A 16,686-nucleotide genomic window follows, 5' to 3' on the forward strand; every position below is an offset into this window, starting at 1 on the left:
AGCGAGTGTGCACCCCCTGTGCGGGCTGGCTGGGTGTACTTTCAGAGATGCAGATAAACATGGGGTCTTAGAATTTGGTAATCATCTCATCCCGTGTCCTTCCCACGTAGGGATTTGGCTGCCATATTCCTTGCAGGAGCTCATCCAGTTCCTGCTTAAACTACTCTGGGGACAAGGAGCTCACCACTCACAGGGCAGCCTGTCTCCTGTGCTTCAGAGTCCTTGGACGGTGTTGAAATGTGTAGCTCCATCACTCAGCCTTAAAGAGTTTTCATATTCAGCTGAAATCTACACCCCAATCCCTCCCCATTCATCTTAGTTTTGGGAGTTAAGCCAAATTACAAACGCTCTTCTCCATGGTAGCACTTCAATATTTGAAGAGAACCGATATCTCTTCCATCTTATCTCTTTTCTTGACACAATATCTTCATTTCCTCATGTGATGTGGTTTCCAGACCTGTCTCCACCTGGCTGGTCCTTACTCTGGATGACCTAGTTAAGAGATGGCCCTGGAAATTCACTCCCTTCTTGGTCCAAAAAGTGAAGAGTTTAGGAAAAATGTCCCCTTCCCCTCAACCAAGTGTATCAGTTTACACACACTTTCTAGCAGCCATACCATTGGCTTATACTGAGCTTTTAGGCAACCAATCACTTTCAGGGATCTTTTAAATACAATCAACACTTTCAGTCTCTTTTCCTGGCTTTTGCTCTGTAGCTGTTTTTTCCATTTTTTCATCATGAACCTTGACATAGAACCTTATATTCATCCCGAACACATTCCAAGACTTCCCTGATGGTTCAGCACCTAAGACTCCATGCTCTCAATCCACCCTGCTTATTTAACTTACGTGCAGAGTACATCATGTAAAATGTCTGACTGGATGACTCACAAGCTGGAATCAAGATTGCTGGGAGAAATTTGAACAACCGCAGATAAACAGATGATACCACTCTAATAGCAGAAAGCAAATAGGAACTAAAGAGTCTCTTGATGAGGGTGATAGAGGAGAGTGAAAAGCTGGCTTAAAACTCAACATTCAAAAAGCTAAGATTATGGCATCTGGTCCCATCACTTCATGACAAATAGGAGGGTAAAAAGTGGAAACAGTGACAAAGTTCATTTTCTTGGGCTGCAAAATCACTGCAGGTGGTGATTGCAGCCATGAAATTAAAAGACACTTGCGCCTTGGAAGAAAAGCTGTGACAAACCTAGACAGTGTATTAAAAAGCAGAGACATCACTTTGCTGACAAAGGTTCATCTAGTCAAAGCTATGATTTTTCCAGTAGTCATGTATGGATGTGAGAGTTGGACCATAAAGAAGGCTGAGTGCCAAAGAACTGATGCTTTCGAATTGTGGCATTGGAGAATACTCTTGAGAGTCCCTTGGTCAGCAAGGAGATCAAGCCAGTCAATCCTAAAGGAAATCAATCCTGAATATTCATTAGAAGGACTGATGCTGAAGCTGAAGCTCCAATACTTTGGCCACGTGACGTGAAGAGCCGACTCAGTGGAAAAGACCTTGATGCCAGGAAAGATTGCAGGCAAAAGGAGAAGAGGGCAGCAGAGGATGAGATGGTTAGACAGCATCACTGACTCAATAGACATGAACTTAGTTAGGCAAGCTCCGGGAGACAGTGAAGGTCAGGGAGGCCTGACATGCTGTAGTCCATAGGATCACAAACAGTCAGAAACAACTTAGCAACTGAACAACAACAACAGAACTTCCCTGGTCCACACACATCTAACAGGGTACATTTCTCTAGCCAAGAGGAATGATTCCATGACTTCAGCTACTGACACAGCTATTATATGAGGTATTTCGGAGAAACTTGTCACATCCCACAAATATCCCTTGTAGGTAGTCTGGGTGGCTCCCTACCCATCAGGCCAACCCTGCCCATAAGCATAAGCTTAGCCACGAAGTCCTGGATAGAAAAATCTTCTGGCAGCTGTCCGAGGTTCTGGTCAGACACCCTGAAATCTAGGCCCATTCATGATCTACTTTAAGCAGATACCAAAGGGAAGAGGTTACAGGGGACTGCTCATCAACTGAAAATTTTCACAGTATTCCTGGCTAGACAGGAAAGCTCCTAGTCTGGTCCCTGGTAACCAATCTGATTCGTATGACAGCAAGAGGGAGGTCTTCTAGGAAAATGCCAAGTTTAGAGGCTGTGGAAGTCATCTAGCCCTTGAAACCAGACTCCTCCCAGCTAAGCCTCTCTGGGTTACTGTAAACTCACTTAGGATTACCTGGAAGATCATTCCAGGTTACTTGTCCTGGAATGATGTTCCAACTTTCCCCAAGGCGTGCATCTTGTCTTCTAGGGTTATAAGGGCTTGAGAACAAGGGTCACGTTTACTTGCCCCAATGGTATCCCAGACCATGATGTGTACACAGCAGACCCCCAACCAATAAACGTCCAGAATAGAGATAGGTGCTAAGATTTCCTATCATGGACTCTCAGCCCTTTCACAACAAGAAAGTTCTCTCTAAAATATTTTTCCCCTGGTCATTTCTCTGCCTTTTCCAGACAACGAAGGTTTTAATTTCTCTGTGACCCATCTTATTTCCCCTTTATTTTAAAAAATATTTATTTATTTGGCTGAGTCTATCTTTGATCTTCATCGCAGCATGCAGGATCCTTAGTTGTGGCACGTGAACTCTCAGTTGTGACATATGGGATGTAGTTCCCTGACCAAGGATTGAACCCGGGCCTCCTGCATTGGGAGCATAATTAGCCACTGGACCACCAGGGAAATCCTTTATTTCCCCTTTAAAGGCTACGCATTAGAATTGGACCCTACAGGCAATTTCATAAACACTTTTCTGTTGAAGTGCCCTTCACAGAGTTCTTTTTCAGAACTTTTTTGATTCTTCCCTAGTGGCAGATGGGTCTTCTCATTTTTCCAGTCCAAAACCCACTGGCATTTTGGCCTATCCACTTTTGATTCATGCTAGCAGTGACTTTCTCATGCCTGGAAGTCAAGATCTTCACTTGACAATCCAAGTGGATTATCCCAAGGATGTAGGATGAACAAAAGCCCATTAAAGATGTCACACATTTGACCTTGAATCAAGGTTAGCAGTTTGCTGAAGTGATTGTTTCAAGCAGAAGCCTGAAGAAATCTCTATCTATGATCTGTTGGCCACTTCAGAACTTTCGTAATGGAATGGTCAACTCATTAGAAAGAAACATTTCAGTCACTGATGATAGATATGGGCTAATACTTATTTGTAGTTGATTAATATTGGGATTCCAAAATTCAGAGATCCCTGATTTAACTTGATCATTAGAATAGTAATATTGCTAAATCCAATTACTACCAAAAAACCAAAAAATGCTGTGGACTCCCCCCCAAAAAATGTCACACATAAATTCATAGTCCTATTAGGCAAGGCAATACTATGAAGGAATGATTTGCTTCTGTGCATTTCTCATTGCTATTTAGCTTGATATTTTATCCTAGGATCTTCTTCACCTGCCTTTCCAGGTGGCTCAGTGGTGAAGAATCTGCCTGCCAAGTAGGAGACAGTTTCAATCCCCTGGAGAAGGAAATGGCAACTCACTCCAGTATCCACGCCTGGGAAATCCCACAGACAGAGGAGCTTCGTGGTCTACAGTCTATGGGGTCACAAAAGAGTCAGACACAACTCAGTGACTAAACAACAGTGACGAATTCATTAAGTGGATAATGTTGGTTTTCATTCCTGAGAAGAAAATTCTAGGTACCTAGCATCGTTTTTTTTTTTGGATACAATGGTAAACTAGACGGAACCCCTGCCTTTGGGAGCTTCCAATCTCATTGGAAAGATGAGATGCATTATATGAGGGGGTGGCTAATTACTTCATATGAAGTTATATAAAGAGTATAAAAAGTATGAAACTGGATTGGATAAGCCCACCTTCCAAATTATAACCTTCATGATAGAGCAAGATTATCAGGAACCAAAACACTAGATACACAACATCAACTCTGTAACCATCTCTTCTGGTTATCCCAAATAAAACAGCAGCATTTGAAGACTGTCAACCAGAAGTGGTCTCAAAGCTGCCGGCTGAGAGAAGGCTGGAAATCCTTTTCCACACTGTCATGCAGGTTTGGACCAGTTCCCAGCATCTCAGTGCGCTCTCAGAGCATATGAGAAAGAGTAGGGCAGAGTGAGTCATGGGAGGAAAATGTAAAGACCACAGTCTGGGGAGAACTTCCTCTGAAGCCCAAATAGGGCAATTTCAAGAATCAACTCTCTTCTGCATTAGTCTGAGGCCGGCTGGAAACTACAGCACAGAAAAGGCTCCTTGTCCTGGATTCATGGACGATCCCGTAGTGCCTTGGGGGTAACATCCAGCACATTCCTTGAGGAAGGAGTCTTGGCTGCCTCTTCCTCCTGCCCTAAGCCCCACATAGTGGAGAGCATTAAATGCTTGTTCATTCTATTCTTTGGCTGGAGCACTTGTAAAAAAGATAAATCTGAAATTTAGCCATAAATTTAGAAGAAGGGTCACAAGCCCTTTTGCCATTCCCAAATGTTGACTTGGGCTGGCAGCATCAGAATCCTCTGAGAGAGTTAAAAAAAATTAGCTGTTCTTTTAGTGGGAGACCCTCACTCAGGAGGTCTGATGCATTTTAAAAGTGATTCTGATCCCCTGCTAGTTAGGGGACAACTGTCCTGTGACAGCCAGCCTCCAATATGACCCCCAGTGACCACTACTTTCTGGAGTCATATCTTTGGGTAATCTCCACCCACAAGGCGTACTGTTGATGTGAATGACCAATAAAATACAGCAGAAATGATGGACCATCACTTCTGAGAGGACGTTAGGAAAGACGTGGCTTCCATGTTTTGTTCCCTCTCTCTCTTTCTCTTTTGAGTCATTCACTCTAAAGAAAGACAACCACCATATCTTAAGGATGTTCAAGGAGCCTATAGGGCGATTGTATGGAGAGGACCAGAGGGCTCCAGCTGACAGCCAGAAGGAAGCTAAGGCCTGCCAACAACCACAGTAGTCAACTTGGGAGAAGAGTCCCCAGTCCTAGTTGACAACGTGACTGCAAGTTCACGAGATGTTCTGAGAAAAATCAACTGGCTGACCACTCCTGGCTTCCTGATCCTTAGAAACTACTTGAGACAATCCAAGTTTGTTGTCTGAAGCTGCAAAATATAAGGGGCAGGGAGGTAATTTGTTACACTGCAGTTGCTAGCTGATACATTTTCCTAGCCCAAAGGGCAAGCTCCTGAACATAGCTGAGTCTTCTCATGGCCTCCTTTCTACCCTCATTTCACACTATTTCCAGATTCAGGATCTACAGTCTTGAGTGGTATTGACCTGCTTATGCCCAGTTAACAGAGAACTCTATACCTCTGTGTCTTTGTCTAAGCTGTTCTCTGCTTCTGATGGCATCCCCTTCTTCAGAAATGCTTCCTCAACTGCCCTGGCACCAAATGATGAGTTTAGGTCCCACCCCTCCAAGTGACCACACACACTTCTTAGAATCATAGGTGAAAAGTGAGTTAAATGGAAGAAGGGAAACATTCACATGAAAGAGTCATCAAGGGCACATGAACTTATCAGAAAGAGAAACACCATATGATATCACCTATATGTGAAATGTAAAATATGACGCAAAGATGAATCTATCTCTGAAACAGAGAAACAGACTCACAGATTTGTAGTTGCCAAGGGAGGCAAGGGTGGGGGAGGGATGGAATGGGAGGCTGGGATTAGCAAATGCAAACTGTTACACTTGGGATGGATAAACAAAAGGCCACGCTGTGTAACAGGGAGCCCAGCTTGGCACTCTGTGATGACCTAGAGAGTGGAATGGGGGGAGGGGAGGGAATCTCAGAGGGAAGGAATATATGTACTTAATTGTAACTGATTCACATTGTTGTACGGCAGAAATCAACACAAAATTGTGAAGCAATTTAAATTAAATTGCTTTTAATTTAATTTTAAAAATAAATAAAAATTTTAAAAAGATTCTATTACATAGACAGGGAATTATATTCAACATCCTGTGACAAACTATAATGGAAAAGAGTATGAAAAAGAATATATATATGTGTGTGTGCTGTGTATACATATATATATATATATATATATAAAACAATCACTTTGCCATACAGCAGAAACTAACACAACACAGTAAGTCAACTATGCTTCAGTTGAAGAAAAAATAAAGCACATGACTTGCCTCTATGCTGTTGATCAGCGAATTGTCAAACTTGAAGCCAGGAATTCTTTTCTCACTGCACACCACACCCACATCTTCCGTGTGCTTGCAGTCGGTCACACCCCAGCCATTGGAGGAGCAGGCTGCAAGGGTCGCCTCGCTGCCGGTGCAGTAGACATTGTCCAACCAGATGGGCCCTGAAGGAAGCAGAGAAGAGAGAAGCCAAGATCCACATCAGAGTAGGTCTGAGTCTTTGGGCTCAGTCTTTGGGCGCATTTGGACACCGATTATGTACACAAAAACAGGAATTTTCCCTAATTTTGGCAGCTGTGTGGGGTCATCAATTGGTTTTCAGTGTGTTGAAATACTTCATACAGTTCAAGACCCTCCTGGATTCCCCTGGCAGAGGGATGTGATATAGGGATGTGGTGGATTGAAAATGATCGGAGTAGAAATCAGATTTAAACCCGAAGTAACATGGTATAATGGAAAGAACAGGGACTTTGGACCCTAAGCTGTTTGATACTAATTCTGGCTCAGCCACTCAGCTCTATAACCCTGGTCAAAGCTTCCTTTTCTCATTGGTAAAGTGGGGATAATAATGACATTTAAATGGCAGGACCATGTGCAGATTAGAGATAGTACATGACACATGCCTCGTTTATTGTTAGTCCAGAGTTACTAAAAAAATGGTAATGATGAATTTCCCTGGTGGTCCAGTACTTGAGAATCTGTCTGCCAATGAAGGGACACTTGTTCAATTCCTGGTCTGGGAAGATCCCACAGGCCATGGGGCAACTAAGCCCATGCACCACAACTACTGAGCTGGCAAACCACAGCTAGAGAGTAGCCCCTACTCTCCACAACTAGAGAAAGCCCATGGGCACCAAGGAAGGCCCAGAGCAGCCAAAAATAAATATTTTTTAAAACGGTGATGATGATGATGATGATGATGATGAGGGTGATGGTATTAGTTATGCTCACAGAAGGCAACTCACAATGTGAGGTCATCTCCCTGAACCCCAAATCCTGGTGCTTTCAGGTCTCTTCCTACTTCCTGATGTTTCCCATCCACTCATTCAGAGATGGTCCAGCAAGACTAACCCACAGAGCCTCCTCTTCATGCTTCAGAAGTCAGGTGAAGGCAGGGCTGGTTTGTAGCCAGGCAATCTGTCTGGGAGTCCCTGGTGGGTCTCTGCTCACCTCCTGTGCATATTTATCTGACTTATAGCAAGTAGGGAATTCCAAGTGCAAAATGCTAGAGGGTTAACCACAATGAGACACAATCTCACACCCACTAGGATGGCTACTACCAAAACAAAAACTAAAACAGAAAATAACAAGTGTTGGCAAGGATGTGGAGAAATTGGAACCCTTGTGAACTGTTGGCAGAAATGTAACATTGCAACAGAGGAGCTCACGTTCTTTACATGTTGGTGCAGAAAGAATTCAGTGAGAGGCAAAACGATAGGTAAGAGATAGATTTAAAAATATAGGATGCTGGAACTTCTTTGGTGATCCAGTGGCTAAGACTCCACCTCCCACTGCAGGGGGCACAGGTTTGATCCCTGGGTTGGGGACTAAGATCCAGCATGCTGGACTGTGTGCCTGCCCCCTTCAAAAAAAAAAAAAACCAAAAAGCTAATATCAAATGCTTGTGAGAGATACAAGCAGGCAGGCAAGGGAGCAATGCCCCAAGAGCTGGATAGGCTACATTTTTATAGTCAAAGGAAAAACGGGGAGGGGAGAAGACCACATTCTTCCTCATTCTTGAGTAGATGTCAGGCTTCTATCATCAGCTCCTCTTCCACATCAAGTGGGGGAGATTTTTGTCTCGTTGTGGCCCAACCGGCCCAATCTGTCATGGTACTATGTTAATTAGCTAAAAGCTAGTAGCATAAGCTAAAATATGGTAAGCCATGTCAGGTTTCAGTATAATGAGGGTCTTCTACTTCAGAATGTCTTCTTTCTCCTGTATTTTTGTTTTCAGTGTGCACAGAGGAGCATGACCTAGGGATCATTAACTTATTGACCCCAATGGCAGGATGCAGGTGTTATTTTTCTGCCATTGTTTTATTGTCTTGAGGGCTGGCTCACGCTTCTATTGCACGGTTTTGTTGCTAAGCAAATCTGCTTTCTTGACTGATCATTCACTTACAGGGGTCTTCCAAAGTTCCCTCTCTATCTATGAGCTCTTAGTGAGATTTTTAAACTATTTGATTATCTTACTTTATCCCTATCAGAATGATGCAGCCCCTATAAGAACACAGGGTGGTTCCTCGAATTAAAAATAGAATTACCATATATCTAGCAATTCCCACTTCTGGGAATATATATATTCAAAAGAATTGATAGCAAGGTGGCAAAGAGATATCTGCACACCCATGTACATCACAGCACTTTTCACAATAGCCCAAATGTAGAAGCAACCTAAGCATCCGCTGACAAACTGTAGTCTACACGTACACGGGAATATTACTCGGCCTTCAAAAGGAAAGGCATTCTGTCACTCGCGACAACATGGGTGAACCTTGAAGTCCTTATATTAGGTGAAATAAATCAGTCGGGAAAAGGCAAATACTGTATGATTCCATATATATAAGGTACTGAGAGTAGTCAAAATCACAGAGACAGAGTGTAGAATGGAGTTTACCACGGGCTGGGTTAGGGGAGTTGAGGAGTGGTTATTTAATGGGTATAGAGTTTTAATTCTGCAAGATGAAAAGTGGGTCCACAACACTGTGAATGTACTTAACAGTACTGCACTGTACCCTGAAAAATGGTTAAGATGGCACATTTTATATGTACTTTACCACCATTAAAATTTTAAAAAAATTTTAAGTGCTAGAGTGGTTTCAAGTAGTGATTTTTATAAGCATCACTACACAAAGAAAGAAAACAGAGTCAAAACTCTCCTTTTTCTCATGACTCCAGAAGGACTCTACAGTAGAGTGGAGTCAGAAAACCTAGGTTCAAATTCTCTCTGCATCAGGACTTCCCTGGTAGTTCAAAGGTTGACTCTGCACTTCCAGTGAAGAGGGCATGGGTTCCATTCCTGGTCAGGATATAAACACCCCACATGCCATGTGGTACAGCCACAAAAACAAAACAAAAAACAAATTCTCTCTGCCTCTGGCATGGTTACCATGTGACTAGGTCAACTACTTCACCAAGCCCATTCCTCAAGTGAAAACAATGATACTAACAAACAGGTCGCCATGGAGATTCAATTAGATTATGAATGTGCCTAGTATGTGTTCACCTTCCCTTTCTCCTTCCTCCTCCCAGTAAGTCAGAAAACAAGGAATTCTGCTGCTTCCTCGCTGCAATGAAAAAGCAGATAAAAACACTCCCATTGTAAAGATGAGAAAACCAAAGAAAATCTGAGGTTCTTCAAGGTCAGCGGGAACCTCGGGTCAGCCTCTGGACTTCGAGGCCCCAGATGAAATGCGTCTGCTATGACAGATGGCAGCTCAGGGCTCAAACGAGAGAACCTCAGATGCATTGAAGGGAAACAAAAGGCTTATTGAAAACATCTGGGCTTAGGTTTTCCAACTGGTTTCTCAATTTGGCTTCGTTTCCAAGCCATCAAGCTCCACTGAAACACATGCTCCCTAATCGATTGCTGTTTCAACAACAAACCAATGTTTGTCTTGCTAAGTACTAGCAACAGAAAAGACCCTCCACGTTTGAAGCGGGGCCTCTTCTATGGAACAGTCTTCAGAAAAGCTGCTGAATGGACAGAGACGGTGAAAAGAAACAGAGCCCTTATTCCATCTGCAGACAGAGAAACCACCCTGACTAAGGGGATGGGAAATAGGACAACACTTAGCTAAAAGTACCAGCAGGAGCTGCAAAACAGATGCCCCAGGGCGTGTTTTATTTTTTGATAAGAAGCATTTGAAATTAGCACCCTGTTGGCTCAGAATGTAAAGAATCTGCCTGCAATGCAGGAGACCCAGGTTAGATTCCTGGGTCCAGAAGATCTCCTGGAGAAGAAAATGGCAACCCACTCCAGTATTCTTGCCTGTAGAATCCCATGGACAGACGAGTCTGGCGGACTACAGTCCATGGGGTTGCAAAGAGTCAAGGCAACTGAGTGACTTTCACTTTCATTTGAAATTAGCACCCTGGAGCATTAATGCTAACTATTACCCCAAAGAGCTGCTTTCTTAAGAAGCTTCAACTCATCCCCAGTAAGTCTACCTTCTACACAATCCCACCAGTTACCTTCTTAGATAGTGGGAATGTTCATTTCTATGTGCCCCAAGATGACATCACCATGCCAGGTAAACTGATTTGGCCTAATTTCATGACCTATTTTTCCCCGCTGTGTGCTCAATGCCTAACAACTAAATTGTTCTGATTCCAAAGCAACCAACTTCCAGTTTGCTGCTGGAATGCACGGTGGTTTGGGAACAGTTCACTACATGCCATCTGAGAGCTGCTAGGAAAGTGCCATAGGGACACAGATGGGGGCCAAACTAAAATGCCAGTCAGGGACTTCCCTGGTGCTCCAGGGGTTAGGAATCTGCCCGCAATGCAGGGGATGTGGGTTCAATCCCTGATAGGAGAACTAAGGTCTCACACACTACAGGGCAACTGAGCCCATGGGTCACAACTGATGAGCCCACATACCAAAACTAGAGAGTCTGTGTGCCGCAACAAAAGACCTCTCATGATCCAACGAAGATTCTGTGTGTTGCAACTAAGACCCGATGCAGTCTAATTAATTAATTAATTATTTTTTTAAAATGCCAGATAATCAGAAGCAAAACTTCATTTTACTCCTTCCACTCATTTACCCTAAGAAGATGCTTCTCCTGATGAAAGGAGAAGAGATGTACCAACAAGTTAACAGATCATTTGGAGAGAAAAGATTATAAATATAATTCTATTTGAAATCCAGCATTCCCCTGGCTGTCGGGGCAATGGAGATACTTCAAGCTAGGAGCTTCGGGGCCCCACTGCAGTCATCTGCTGGCTTCATCACTCTGATCTGAAGAATGACGCAGTGAGGGGGGGATTACATTAAACCTCAGATCTGAAGACTCCCAAAGGAGAGCAAACATCTGAGGTTCGGGAGGCTGCGATTCCATCCAGAGAGTAAGAAATGGGGCAGCTGTCCCCTCCAGAACTCTCTAAAGGCCCATGAGGTCTCTAAGCTCAGAGATGCTTTGGGAGAAAAGATCTATTGACAGGCTGGGCTGGAAACCTGGAATATCCCTGGTGCTCTCCCTGGCTTCATTACTACAGCCTGAAGTTGAGAAGTTCACCTACAGTGTTTCTGATTCATCCAAAGAGCTGTCTAAACGCCATCAGAGCACATCCCAGGGCACGGGTCACTATGCCAAGTACTGCTTGCCAACTATTTTCTGTTTCGTTTTGGCCACACTGCACAGCATGTGGGATCTTAGTTCCCCAACTAGAGATCAAATCGTACCCCCTGCATTGGAAGCACAAAGTCCCAACCACTGGACTGCCATGGAAGTCCCTTGCCAACTGTTTTTAATATTTTTCAAAATCAAACTGAATCAGCATTGGTGGTATAGTGGTGAGCAAAGCTGACTTCCAAATCAAACTGAATCATGATTAATGAATATTGACTGAATGTTCACCATGCACCCAGTGTTAAAAATCTTAAACTGATGCTGATGAGATTCAAATATATTTTACATCTAAAGGGTCTCTTGGGATAAACCAACTACCACTTTACATAGACAGGATAATGCTTAAAGTCCTAGAGACAGGACAGTTAAAAATTTTTTTAGCGTCTCTTTCTCCCTTCCTCTCTTTGATACCTATTCTTTCCTAAATCTTGATGGTTTCAATATCCCCAGAGAGGACCCTTCAGTACTCTTAGTTTGTCACCTCCTCTCTCCAATGACTCTCCTCATCCTACATCATCTAGTATCCCATGGTCATAGCTTAGACTTTGAATTACAAACTATCTCACCCCTTCCCCAATCTCCATTTCAACGCCTCTAGTGTGTATCTGCGTCCATGAGCCCACCTTTCTAGCACACTCCTTCTACTACTGCAATCTCAGCTCACAATCTGTTGATCTTACCAGCTTTCCCCAGTCCTTCAGTGGCTTCCTGGAGTACCTTGTTACCTACCCAACTTGGACTCCATGGACCTTGATTTTAATCATTCCCTTGAAAATTCCCTCTACTCCTGTGAACTTTTCTCCATTCATCATCCTTGGATGGCAAAGTCTGAGCCATGCTAACTCACTTCTCTAGCTACCCCGTACCTGCTCCTGAGCAGGTGAGTGAGGGATGGGGGGAAAATCATGCCCATCTTACCTGATGACAGGTAAATTTTAAGTTTAGGTAGAGAGAAAATAAAGATGTCACTAGAAAAACCCCAAAGTCATTGAAAAATATATGTTATAAAATAATCAGGCTTAGAGAGCCTGGAATAGAAAACATAAATCTGATGTTACCTCTAGATCACTCAGCAAGCAAAAAAAAAGAGAGATGTGAAAGGCTAGAGAAGTTATCCAGGAGTTTTTGTAAAGAAGACAGGAAATGGGTTTTAAAAGCCTAGCACAACAGTCCATCGGGTTGAAAAAGAGTCAGACATGACTTAGCAACTAAACAGCAACAACAAAAAGATGCGAATACATCTTTGCTGCTTTTACTTGAATCACGGTAAGGAATGCAGAGTCAGCTTCAGAGAACAGTTTACACTAACTGCAGTCTCTTGATCCAGTTATCCCAAAAGGACATATTTAATGACACAGAAGTGAGACATGTATGAGATGAGATTTCCTCTCTCCTAGAATTTCTAGAATAATTGAAAGCCAGGGTTAGGAGGGACTAGAACAGTGATCAATTTCAGGGACTCCCAAACCTGGCTACATGTACAAGCACATTCAAAAGTTACAGAGTCCAAGACTCCATCTAGACCTTAACTCAGAATATGAGGGGTTAGCTCCCTGGAAGATTCTAATGCCATTAGCGTGGCTGGTGGCTCAGAAGATAAAGAATCTTCCTGCAAAGCAGGAGACCCAGGTTCGATCCCTGGGTCTGGAAGATCCCCTGGAGTAGGAAATGGCAACCCATTCCAGTATTCTTGCCTGGAGAATTCCATGGACAGAGGAGCCTGGTGGGCCACGGTCCACAGGGTCACAAAGAGTCGGATACAAGTGATCAACTTTCACTTTTAATCAATTTATCCAACAAGAGTTTGGGGACCTCTGCTTGAGTCCAGCAGCCACGCTAACACCTGGGCAGCCGCTCAGCCAAGTGGACAAGGTGCTTTTGCTTTACTAACCTCCAGCTAGGAGGGGTCCTCTAGCTGGAGTTTTTATTTATTTTTTGGCTGCACCATGTAGCATGCAGGATATTAGTTCCCTGACCAGAGATGGAACCCATGCCCCCTGCATTGGGAGCATGAAGTCCTAACCACTGCATCACCAGGGAAGTCCCTGGAGATTTGATTTTATCTTTAATATTTATTTATTTACTTGGTTGCATTGGGTCTTAGTTGAGGCACTCAGAATCTTCATTGCACTGTGTGAGATCTTTCATTGTGATGTGTGGGCTCAATAGGTATAGGGCATCAGCTTAGTTGCTTGGTGGCGTGTAGGATCTTAGTTCCCCAACCAGGGATCGAACCTGCATCCCTTGCATTGTATGGTGGATTCTTAACCACTGGACCACTAGGGAAATCCCAAGATTTTATTTTTAAATAATGCCCTTGGTCCTTATCTACTTCCCCACTTACAACCACAGACTATGACAGTTTCAAATGTTCTTAGAGAGCCTAACTTCCTAGTTATCCAAGAGGATAAGCATCTTCCTGTAAAGCATACAGTTAATTAGGTCAGTACAGGACAGAGCCCCAGGTTCTGGGCTCCACCACCTGCCCTCCCTCAAAATGATCTCCCCCCAATTTTTTTCAGTGTATTGACTGAGCTTATCATGAGTGGAAAGAAGAAGCCAATCAAAGTGAAAAAGACACTTCCCTGGTGGTCCAGCGGCTAAGTAAGACTTCTGGCTCTCAGTGCAGGGGGACTGAGTTCAATCACTGGTCAGGGAACTAGATCCCACAAGCTACAACTAAGAGTTCGAATGCCACCATCTAAAGATCCTGCATGCCGCAACCAAGACTGGCACAGGCAAATAAATAAATATTAAGAAAAAAACCCCCACAAAATGGAAAACAGAAAGCAACTCTGTTCTTATCCTGGCCAAGCCCAGCATGCTAATACTAAAAGCCTGAACTCTACCCCTTCAGGAGAATGGTAGAGTCAGGGATGCTAGCCTATGGGCAGCCCTTGTGACAAAGAGCAACAGGCTCTTATGAAGGAATGGTTAGGAGAAAGGCACCGTGTCCCCCTGGCTGATGCAACCCCAGGCAGTGCACAAGGCTTGAGAGATGACCATAGACGGACCTTGGTCACTACCTAGGGTCACTTCCTGGTGTAGTTGGCTCAGGACCAGGCTGCCAGATTTTGTGTCCTTAAACCAGGAAAGTAAAAGTGAAAGTCACTCAGTCGTGTCCCTCTGTTTGCCACCCCATGGACTATGGTCCATCAGGCTCCTCTGTCCATGGAATTTCCCAGGTGAGAATACCGGAGTGGGTTGCCATTTCCTTCTCCAGGGGACCTTCCCGATCCAGGAATGGAATCTGGGTCTCCTGCCTGTCAGGCAGATTCTTCACCATCTGAGCCACCAGGGAAGCCCCAAACCAGGAAAGTCGTGGGCAAAGCAGGACTGGGAGGAGGGTCACTGTCTCCCTCCCGCACACCCCTGCATTCCCGCCTTCCAGCATAGACACACAGGCTGCCCAGATGGAGTATTATCAGGGATTCCTACTTGACAGTAACTGCAGCTTCGTTTAGGAGGCTACCCCCCTGGAAGCCTATTGCCGCTCTCTCCAGGGGACCCCAGAACTCAGTTCCCAAGCGCAGAGCGATTTACCTTCCCCTTTGCCGTAGGAGGAACTGGCAGTCCAGGACTTGGCCTCCACGTAGCCCAGCTCCCGGCAGACGACGTGTGCGGCGTGGATGGTGAAGTCATCATCGCACACGGTGCCCCACTGGCCGTCGTAGTACACCTCCACCCGGCCCTCGCTGTGCTTCCGCTTCTGGCCCGCCAGGCGCAGCTGGATCTTGGCCACGTCGGAGGGCACCTCAGGCCGGTGGTACTCGGGGGCAGGCTCCTGGAAGTACTCGGGGTAGTGGCGCCAGCTTTCGTACTGCGCCAGGCTTAGTGTGGGCAGGAGGGCGAGCAGGGCCAGACAGCGGCAGAGGCAGGAGCTGCCGCGCCGCTCCATCCCTGTCCTCGGGCTGGGGGACCGAACGCGGGCGGGCACTTGGCGCTCAGGACCAAAGCGCAGGAGTTTCCTGGAAGAGGGGAGAGTTTCGGGTTACAGATGTCTAGGAAACGGCCAGTGATTTCATACTCTTTCGCTTAGGATTGAAAGCTCATTCTAGATTCCAACTTCTTCTCTCCTCCCATTGCGCTTCAACCTAGACAGGTCTAGGAAGTCCTACCTCTTTGCCCTCTACCCTACCAGATGTCTGAAATGCTTTTTATCAGCGCAGCTTCTGGCAGGAAACAGAGCACACTCAGACTTCATTTGAGTTGAGTTTTTAAAAAGACTGTTTACAGGAATGGATAAAAAAAGAGGTGATATATATATATATATCATATATATATATGTGGAATATTACTCAGCCATAAAAAAGAATGAAATAATGCCATTTGTGGCAATGGATGGAGCTAGAGATTATCGTATTGAGTGAAGTAAATCTGACAGAGAAAGACAAATATTATATGATATCACTTATATGTAGAATCTAAAAAAAATGGTACAAATAAACCTATTTACAAAACAGAAATACAGTCACAGATGTAGAAAACAAATGAATGGTTACCAAGGGGGAAGGGAGAGCAGGAATAAATTAGGAGATTGGGATTGACATATACACATACATACATATAAAACAGATAACTAATAAGGACTTACTGTATAGCACAGGGAACTCTATTCAGTACTCTGTAATGATCTGTATGGGAATAGAATCTAAAAAAGTGGGCGTACGTTTATGTATAACTGAGTCACTTTGCTGTACCCCTGAAACTAACACAACATTGTAAATCAATGATACTCCAATAAAAATTGACAAAAGAGAAAAAAAGACCCTAGACAGAGATGTGGACAGAGTTCAAAGAACAAAGGACCATGTAATAACCAGGCTGGCCAGAGGGGGCAGCTGTTATCATTGCCAGTCTTGGGGGTGGTGGAAAGAGTAGCTGAACCCAGAAGGCGGCTGTTGGAGCTGTGGCTTCAGTGAAGGGTCTCAGAACCACATCACAGCAACAGGGGTAAGGGGAACAAGTTCTTGACTTCACTGTCCTCGGGCTTCTAACCTCCTTCTGATGTTCCCCAGTGGGCAAACCCAAGCTGCTGAAGACAAGCCTGTCTCTTGGCGAGTCTCTGCAGATCTGCCTCCTGGGCACAGGGAGGGTGAAGGTGGGGAAGCAGGCTGAAG

General features: G+C 44.4%; 1 protein-coding gene and 1 non-coding gene across 2 annotated transcripts in view; one reads left to right on the plus strand and one right to left on the minus strand.

The window, feature by feature from the left end:
• The window catches only part of LOXL2 (lysyl oxidase like 2), a 113,563-nt gene that overhangs the window by 65,392 nt on the left and 31,485 nt on the right, over positions 1–16,686 (minus strand). Inside the window, exons 2-3 of the mRNA XM_019966354.2 lie at positions 15,110–15,534; positions 6,198–6,373 (exon numbers count right to left, since the gene is read on the minus strand). Of these exons, the coding sequence (XP_019821913.1) occupies positions 6,198–6,373; positions 15,110–15,464 (531 nt within the window). The 5' untranslated portion in view covers positions 15,465–15,534. The remainder of the gene's footprint in view (positions 1–6,197; positions 6,374–15,109; positions 15,535–16,686) is intronic.
• On the plus strand, positions 3,066–3,201 carry LOC139184707 (small nucleolar RNA SNORA2/SNORA34 family). Its single transcript, XR_011568272.1, has one exon. It is a non-coding gene; the product is annotated as a small nucleolar RNA SNORA2/SNORA34 family (small nucleolar RNA).

The sequence above is a fragment of the Bos indicus genome, chromosome 8, assembly GCF_029378745.1.
Source record: "Bos indicus isolate NIAB-ARS_2022 breed Sahiwal x Tharparkar chromosome 8, NIAB-ARS_B.indTharparkar_mat_pri_1.0, whole genome shotgun sequence".
NCBI lineage: Eukaryota > Metazoa > Chordata > Mammalia > Artiodactyla > Bovidae > Bos > Bos indicus.